Source organism: Ranitomeya imitator, chromosome 4 (assembly GCF_032444005.1).
Source record: "Ranitomeya imitator isolate aRanImi1 chromosome 4, aRanImi1.pri, whole genome shotgun sequence".
Classification (NCBI taxonomy): domain Eukaryota; kingdom Metazoa; phylum Chordata; class Amphibia; order Anura; family Dendrobatidae; genus Ranitomeya; species Ranitomeya imitator.
Window position 1 is genome coordinate 409,264,976 of NC_091285.1, and position 9,484 is coordinate 409,274,459.

Here is a 9,484-nt window from a genome sequence, read left to right on the forward strand (position 1 = left end):
CTACAGGCCCTAAGGAGAACCCCAGCGCTCACTGAACGATTTGCAAACATCTCAGTCTTTCCGGATCTCTCTCCGGGCACTTTGGCTCTGCGGAGGACCTTCGCCCCCTACACTGCCATCCTCAGAGAGAAAGGCATCCTGTATCGCTGGGGATTTCCGACGAAGCTGCTCATTCGCAAAGACGGATCAATCACTACCTGCCTAACTCCGTCCCACGCGGCTTCGGCTCTCGCTAAATGGGGACTCCCGACTCCAGACTCCTCGAGTGCCGTGAACATTCCTAAGCATGGGTCTGACTGAGGTCCCAGGGCCCGTATCACACCGGACTGGGAGGAGGCTTGAGTCTACTGTATCTTTGGTTCCTGGCTATTTTCCCGCATGGATTTACTTGGTTTTTCTTTTTTTTCCTTTTTTAAGCTGCGTTGGTTTCTCGCTTGAGAGCTACAGCAGTTTCTGTTTGCCCCATAGGTGAACTGTTTTTTTGATTCTCACCTTCTGGACTCAGGATATTCCTGAATGGACCTTGGTCTGCTGGTTTTTTTGTTGTATGTCCTGTTTGTTTCCCTATGTTCTCTCTCTCCTGTTTCTGTTTTGCCCTTTCTTATGTCCTGCTATATTGACCACATGTTTTCTTTGCCTTTGCTCAGGTTATCAGTGTCTGAGGACTGTAAAACTGTTCTTATGCCTTTTCAATGAGTATCTCACTGTATTCAATTAACGTTAATGGCCTCAACTCGCCGGGTAAGAGGTCTGTGGTTTGGCGTCAGTTGAGCAAATCCCGTCATGATATTTTATGTCTCCAGGAAACGCACTTGCTGGAATGTGATAACTCCAGAATGCAATCAGGTCTGTACCCGCATCAGTTTTTTGCCAATGGCCCGTCAAAAAAGGCGGGTGTAGCCATTTTCTTCAGCAGGTCCAACTCCTTCCAACTGGTTCGATCTATAGCGGATCCATTGGGTAGATTCATTGTGGTGTTGTGTCTCATTAATAATGCCCCATATACTATTGCCTCGATATATGCCCCTAATGTAGGCCAACTTAAGTTTTTGGAGGGTGTATTCAAAACTCTTAATGATATTCAACATGGGCACAAGCTGATAGCTGGTGACTTCAATGCCCCAATGTCCAAAGTCCTTGACTGCTCTGCCTCTTCACTGTCTAGATGTGAAGTCGGGCCTCTAGCTGACTCTTTCCACTTGCATGATGTCTGGCGGTACCTGCACTGTGGTGAGAGAGACTACACATTTTTGTCTCCCAGACACGGTTCTTATAGCAGGATTGATTTTGTGCTGGTGAATGACGTGGCTCTCCCTCACTGCATCGCAGCAGATATTGGCAGTATCACCTGGTCAGATCATGCCCCGGTGTCCCTTACCCTGAAGGACCCCTTGGCCATCAGACCCCCTGCGCGTTGGCGCCTTAATGCCCACCTCCTGGCTGACCAATCTAATTCCCAATGTATAGAGGAGGCCTTGGGAGAATTTTTTGCCTCCAACGACACTCCTGACATTGGTGACGATACCCTCTGGTTCGCCCACAAGGCGGTGATTAGGGGTCACTTCATCAAGCTAGCGGCAAAGGCTAAGAGGAAATACAATGCGGCACTTCAGGTAGCCTTAGACGAATTATCTCGCCTGGAATCTGCTCATAAACTTTCTCCTACTCCAGCGCTTCTCTCTGACCTTTCTAAAGCCCGCATACATGTTCGCAATCTCCTCCTCCATAAGGCTGAGAAGGCCCTGAGGAAAACCAGAGCCAAATTCTACACAATGGGGGATCGAGCGGGTGCTGTTCTGGCTAGACGTGTTAGGAAGAGAGAGGCCCAATCCAAGATCCCATTCTTGCTCCGGTCTGACGGCTCCCAGGTTCGCAACCCGATTCAGATTGCGGAGGAGTTTGCTTCTTATTATTCCTCGCTTTATGACCTCGGGTCTGACCTGGGGATTCCCCAACCTACGCGGGAGTCAATTTTGGCGTTCTTGGAGAGGGCTAATCTCCCCTCGGTCACTCAGGAGCAGCTCTCCTTCCTAAATTCCCCCATTGTCGAGTCTGAACTCTCGCAGATTGTCAGAGAGGCCAATAAGGGTTCCTCCCCGGGGCCTGATGGCTTTCCCTTCTCCTACTATGCTCAATTTTTCCCTGTCCTTGCCCCCTTTCTGTTGCGTCTTTTTAATAATTGGCTGGCGGTTGGCAGTATTAGGGCTGAGGGGTTGGAGGCTGCCATTGCGACTCTCCCCAAACAAGGGAAACCCACAACATCTCCGGGGAACTTCCGCCCGATAGCACTCTTAAACTGCGACGTTAAGATCTACGCAAAAGTCTGGGCCAATAGATTGTTCTCAGTCCTTCCTGATCTCATTCACCCCGACCAAGTTGGGTTTGTTCCTGGCAGACAGACTAGGGATGGTACCAGACGACTGATAGATCTCTTGGATGTGGTGGAGAGGGGGAGTCTCCCCAGTGTATTCCTGTCGCTCGATGCCGAGAAGGCGTTTGACAGAGTGCACTGGGGCTATATCGAGCTCACATTGGAGAAATTTGGGCTTACCGGGCAGATTAGCAAAGCGGTTATGGCATTGTATTCCAACCCATGCGCGTCGGTTCGATCGGCGGGATTCGGGTCTCGAACGTTTCCTATTAGGAATGGTACTCGTCAAGGCTGCCCCCTCTCCCCTATCATCTTTGCTCTGATCATGGAGCCCTTGGCCGCCATGGTCAGGCAGTGCGCGGACATAAGGGGAATTGCGGTGGGGGGAACTGAACATAAAATTGGTCTTTATGCCGACGACGTGGTCCTGACCTGCACCTCTCCCTTAACTTCATTGACTGCAATCACCACCATCCTATCTGAGTTTTCGGCGGTTTCATATTATAAACTTAATCTCACCAAATCCACAATTTTCCCCCTCTTCCTCCCCCCCCCCCCTTCAGATTCAAATCCAATCTCAATATGCTTTTATTTGGGCTCCCTTGGGCTTTACATATCTGGGCATCAAGATTACTAGGCTAGATAACATAGTCCGAGTAAATTGCGAAGAAACTCTTTCGGAGGTCAGGAGGGGCATGGAACAAATATCAAGCGCGTCCCTCTCGTGGATGGCCCGCATACAAACGGCGAAAATGCTATTCCTCCCCAAAATAATGTACCTCTTTCGGTGCCTTCCCCTTTTTATCCCCTCGAAGTTTATTTCGGCTTTTCAATCTTTGATAGACCGATTTATCTGGAATAAGAAGCCCCATAGGATCAGGCGTCGGATTATGTCCCTTCCGTACTCTGCGGGGGGGTTGGGAGCTCCTGCGGTCCAGGCATATTACAGGGCGGCGATCCTTGAGCCCCTTAAAATATGGTGGGAGGGGAACTCATGTTTGCCCTGGTTTCTGATTGAATCCCATTTTGCTCCCCAAAACTCGCTTAGATTGCTTTTGGAGCTCCAACTACTTCAAGTTCCTCCTGTGGGCCCCTGTCTCCGTTCTATTAGGAACGCCTCTAAACTATGGGCGCTCCTTAGCACTTCTCTCCTAACATTCATGTTTGACTATGTCTCTCTGCAGGCTGTGGAGTGTGCCATTGCCCACATTTCTCTTGCCTCCTGGACGAGGCGTGGGGTGCACCGGGTGGCGGACCTTTTCGGCTCGGACGGTCTCTTGTCGTTTGAGGACCTTGCGGGGAGATTTTCCCTCACTGGGTCTGACTTCTTTCAATACCTGCAGATTCGCAGCTTCCTCAGATCGTACCGGTCATTCGGTGCACCCCCGCCTCAGACAGAGGACCCGGCCCATAGATTCTTCAGACCATCCACCATTGTGCCACATGGCATTTCCATAATTTATAAAGCCCTCATTTCATTTGGTTCTACTGACAAACTTCCTTTTATGTCTTCCTGGGAGTCAGCGTTGGGCTTTGAGGCTTCCCTGGAGGATTGGCAATTTGCTATGGTACACCCTTCTAGGTTCTCGTCTTGTTTGGGCCACTTGGAGCAGGTGAAAAAAATTCAGCTCCACTGGTACCTCACCCCCGCCCGATTGGCGAGGGTTTTCCCGGATACCTCTCCGCGCTGCTGGAAGGGATGTGGCGCCCTTGGGTCCTCCTCTCATGTCTGGTGGTCGTGTCCGCAGGTCCGGGTCTTCTGGCGTGAGGTAGAGACTTTGATTGAGGATCTGATCCGTTTGCCCCTTGTTCTGAGTGGCCAACTCGCTGTCCTGGGCATCTCCCTCATCGATCTCCCTGCCCCCCTGCGCCCCATAGTTTCTAATATCCTAGTGGCTGCTAGGCAATGTATCGCGAAACATTGGAAGACCTCCGTTTCCCCCTCCAGAGCAGAGCTGATCTCCAGGATTGATTTACATTTTTGTTATGAGGTCATAATGGCAGGGGGTCTATTGAAAAGAGCTAAGGTCCTCTCGTGGTGGGACCCTTGGACGTCCTCGCCATTTGTATCTCAGTCTGCCCTTTCCCTTATTTAAACTGTTTGCTCCTACAATTCTGCTCTTGTTTTTTGGTTTTCTGTTTATTTCTTCTATCCTCTATATGACACTGTATTTATGTATTTTGTATTGATTACATTGTGGTCCTTAATACGGTATGCATTGGATTTTTCCCCTTATCCCCCCCCCCACCTTCCCTTTTCATTCTGATATGTTGTTTATTGTGAAAAATGTTCAATAAATACTGATTGGTTAAAAAAAAAAAAAAATCCGCTAAAAAACCCGCTATAAAAGTAAATCAAACCCCCCTTCATCACCCCCTTAGTTAGGGAAAAATTAAAAAAATGTATTTATTTCCATTTTCCCATTAGGGTTAGAGTTAGGGCTAGGGTTAGGGCTAGGGTTAGGGCTACGGTTAGGGCTAGGGTTAGGGCTACGGCTAGGGTTAGGGCTACGGTTAGGGCTACGGTTAGGGCTAGGGTTAGGGCTAGGGTTAGGGCTAGGGTTAGGGCTAGGGTTAGGGCTAGGGTTAGGGCTAGGGTTAGGGCTAGGATTAGGGTTAGGGCTAGGGTTAGGGCTAGGGCTACAGTTTGGGTTGGGGCTAAAGTTACAGTTAGGGTTTAGATTACATTTACGGTTGGGAATAGGGTTGGGATTAGGGTTAGGGGTGTGTCAGGGTTGGAGGTGTGGTTAGGGTTACTGTTGGGATTAGGGTTAGGGATGTGTTTGGTTTAGGGTTTCAGTTATAATTGGGGGGTTTCCACTGTTTAGGCACATCAGGGGCTCTCCAAACGCGACATGGCGTCCGATCTCAATTCCAGCCAATTCTGCGTTGAAAAAGTAAAACAGTGCTCCTTCCCTTCCGAGCTCTCCCGTGTGCCCAAACAGGGGTTTACCCCAACATATGGGGTATCAGCGTACTCAGGACAAATAGGACAACAACTTTTGGGGTCCAATTTCTCCTGCTACCCTTGGGAAAATACAAAACTCGGGGCTAAAACATATTTTTTGTGGGAAAAAAAAAAGATTTTTTATTTTCACGGCTCTGCGTTATAAACTGTAGTGAAACACTTGGGGGTTCAAAGTTCTCACAACACATCTAGATTAGTTCCCTGGGGGGTCTAGTTTCCAATATGGGGTCACTTGTGGGGGGTTTCTACTGTTTAGGTACATTAGGGGTTCTGCAAACGCAATGTGACGTCTGCAGACCATTCCATCTAAGTCTGCATTCCAAATGGCGCTCCTTCCCTTCCGAGCTCTGCCATGCGCTCAAACGGTGGTTTCCCCCAACATACGGGGTATCAGCGTACTCAGGACAAATTGGACAACAACTTTTGGGGTCGAATTTCTCCTCTTACCCTCGGGAAAATACAAAACTGGGGGCTAAAAAATAATTTTGGGGGGAAAGATTTTTTTTTTTAATTTTCACGACTCTGCGTTACAAACTATAGTGAAACACTTGGGGGTTCAAAGCTATCACAACACATCTAGATGAGTTCCTTAGGGGGTCTAGTTTCCAAAATGGTGTCACTTGTGGGAGGTTTCTACTGTTTAGGTACATTAGGGGCTCTGCAAATGCAATGTGACACCTGCAGACCATTCCATCTAAGTCCTCATTCCAAATGGAGCTCCTTCCCTTCCGAGCCCTCCCATGCGCCCAAACAGTGGTTGCCCCCCACATATGGTGTATCATCGCACTCAGGACAAATTGGGCAACAAATTTTGGGGTCCATTTTCTCCTGTTACCCTCAGGAAAATACAAAACTGGGGGCTAAAAAAATAATTTTTGTGGGAAAAAAATTTTGTTTTATTTTTACGGCTCTGCATTATAAACTTCTGTGAAGCACTTGGTGGGTCAAAGTGCTCACCACACCTCTAGATAAGTTCCTTAGGGGGTCTACTTTCCAAAATGGTGTCACTTGTGGGGGGTTTCAATGTTTAGGCACATCAGTGGCTCTTCAAACGCAACATGACGTCCCATCTCAATTCCTGTCAATTTTGCATTGAAAAGTCAAACGGCGCTCCTTCCCTTCCGAGCTCTCCCATCCGCCCAAACAGTGGTTTACCCCCACATATGGGCTATCAGCGTACTCAGGACAAATTGTACAACAACTTTTGGGGTCCAATTTCTTCTCTTACCCTTGGGAAAATAAAAAATTGGGGGCGAAAAGATAATTTTTGTGAAAAAATATGATTTTTTATTTTTACGGTTCTACATTATAAACTTCTGTGAAGCACTTGTTGGGTCAAAGTGCTCACCACACCTCTAGATAAGTTCCTTAGGGGGTCTACTTTCCAAAATGGTGTCACTTGTGGGGGATTTCAATGTTTAGCCACATCAGGGGCTCTCCAAACGAAACATGGCGTCCCATCTCAATTCCAGTCAATTTTGCATTGAAAAGTCAAATGGCACTCCTTCGCTTCCGAGCTCTGCCATGCGCCCAAACAGTGGTTTACCCCCACATGTGGGGTATTGGCATACTCAGGACAAATTGTACAACAATGTTTGGGGTCCATTTTCTCCTGTTACCCTTGGTAAAATAAGACAAATTGGAGCTGAATTAAATTTTTTGTGAAAAAAAGTTAAATGTTCATTTTTATTTAAACATTCAAAAAATTCCTGTGAAGCACCAGAAGGGTTAATAAACTTCTTGAATATGGTTTTGAGCACCTTGAGGGGTGTAGTTTTTAGAATGGTGTCACACTTGGGTATTTTCTATCATATAGACCCCTCAAAATGACTTCAAATGAGATGTGGTCCCTAAAATAAAATGGTGTTGTAGAAATGAGAAATTGCTGGTCAACTTTTAACCCTTATAACTCCCTAACAAAAAAAAATTTTGGTTCCAAAATTGTGCTGATGTAAAGTAGACATGTGGGAAATGTTACTTATTAAGTATTTTGTGTGACATATCTCTGTGATTTAATTGCATAAAAATTCAAAGTTGGAAAATTGCGAAATTTTCATAATTTTCGCCAAATTTCCGTTTTTTTCACAAATAAACGCAGGTACTATCAAATAATTTTTACCATTGTCATGAAGTACAATATGTCACGAGAAAACAACGTCAGAATCACCAGGATCCATTGAAGCGTTCCAGAGTTATAACCTCATAAAGGGACAGTGGTCAGAATTGTAAAAATTGGCCCGGTCATTAACGTGCAAACCACCCTTGGGGGTAAAGGGGTTAAAAGAAAAAAAAAAAACATGGTGTGAACATAGCCTTTCTGGCTGATCCCCCATTAGGCTACTTTCACACTAGCGTTAACTGCAATCCGTCACAATGCGTCGTTTTGCAGAAAAAACGCATCCTGCAAAAGTGCTTGCAGGATGCGTTTTTTCCCCATAGACTTGTATTGACGACGCATTTGCGACGGATTGCCACACGTCGCATCCGTCGAGCGACGGATGCGTCGTGTTTTGGCGGACCGTCGGGAGCAAAAAACGCTACATGTAACGTTTTTTGCTCCTGACGGACCGCTTTTTCCGACCGCGCATGCACGGCCGGAACTCCGCCCCCACCTCCCCGCACCTTACAATGGGGCAGCGGATGCGCCGGAGAAATGCATCCGCTGCCTCCGTTGTGCAGTACGTTAAACGCTAGCGTCGGAATCTCTCCCCGACGCCAGTGTGAAAGTAGCCTTTGCTGCTTTCAGATTTCTACTGGGTCTATGGAATACTGACTAATGCTCCTCACAATAAGTTACCATTATAGAGCGATAACATTCCCATAAGGTAAATCACGCCAACAAGCCTACTTATAGCGGCACTGGGGAGATTTACATCTGAAAACGGATTTTCACGTCTTCCTTGGGCTGCGGACTGACGGACATGGGGGAGGGTGAGTAAAGGGGGCTCAGGACTAATGGTCTCGTGATAGGGGGGAGTCCCAGCACTGAATGGACGATAAACATTGGACATCCACAAAGAAGATATTGCAAATCCTCAGCAAAATCCAATTTTTTCAGAGCAGAAACTGAAAGTTTTCAAGGAGTTTGGAGAATTTTACGAGGATTTGGAGGGTTTCTGTTCAAATTCTGCTCAAGAAAAAAATCCAAGTGCTTTAATGACAGAATACATTTCTCAATCTCTTACAAAGTCCTGAATAAAGGACAGCGCATGGGCAGAACGGATTCAGCTTGGGCAGAACACAGCCCACCCGTCACTGGACCCCTCCATCACTGGTAGACTACAGCCACATCCTCAGGGTCTCTCTCTGTGACTGAGATTCACCAATACACGGAGCCATGTCCTACTCTGGGTGCTATGCGGACAGAAGGCGGCCATTCAAATGTGCAGAGCATTAAAGCGAACCTGCCCTCACGTAACGGGACGAGATGTGAGCGGCTCCGCACCGCACACACCGAGCACACACGGACACAGCGCTGCGTGCGGCGGGGATGCGTCCCGCACCGAGCTGTAGCCTGGGCCCAGCCCCGCGATCTCACCTCCGGGTCCCCGATATTCCTCCTCGCAGACATGGTTTCCTTTTTTCAAACAGTAGCGCACGGACGGCAGCCCCAGACCCGGCCGCCCGCCTCCTCCACCTCAGCCGCAACACCTGCCAACAAGCGCTGCGCTGATTGGTGGAAAGCAGAAAGGAAGCTAATGAGAAGCGGCGTTACTCAGCGGAGGGGCGTGACTTGCGCGGCCAGTGACAGTTCCCTGTGGTTGCTAGGTGACAGGGACGCTGTGGCCACCCGGTTGTGAGTGCTCGTGTTCCCGCCTGGGTGCCCGGGGCTGAGGGCGGCTCTAGGGTAACCGGTCCCGTAACTCAGTCTTCCTGGAAGCAGGACTATGGAGACTGGGATGTGTGCACTCATCTACGTACTCCTGCCCAGTGGCGTAACTACAAAGTTATGGGCCCCGGTGCGAACTTTCAAATGGGGCCCCCCACCATGCCAAAATATTTTCCACCCAAATTCACATTTTCCCTATTAATATTGCACACTATAGCTTTATTGCAAAGTTGTATAGTGTGACCTCAGTTGCATAACTATCCAGGGCCCCATCCTGGCATATATTTGTCCCCCGTACTGCCATTGTTATGTAATG

At 48.1% G+C, this 9,484-nt stretch overlaps 1 protein-coding gene across 1 annotated transcript in view; it reads right to left on the reverse strand.

The window, feature by feature from the left end:
• CEP41 (centrosomal protein 41) overlaps positions 1–8,998 on the reverse strand; it is a 91,555-nt gene extending 82,557 nt beyond the window's left edge. The window contains exon 1 of the mRNA XM_069765371.1: positions 8,878–8,998. Within this exon, the coding sequence (XP_069621472.1) occupies positions 8,878–8,910 (33 nt within the window). The 5' untranslated portion in view covers positions 8,911–8,998. The remainder of the gene's footprint in view (positions 1–8,877) is intronic.
• Positions 8,999–9,484: the final 486 nt, after the last annotated feature.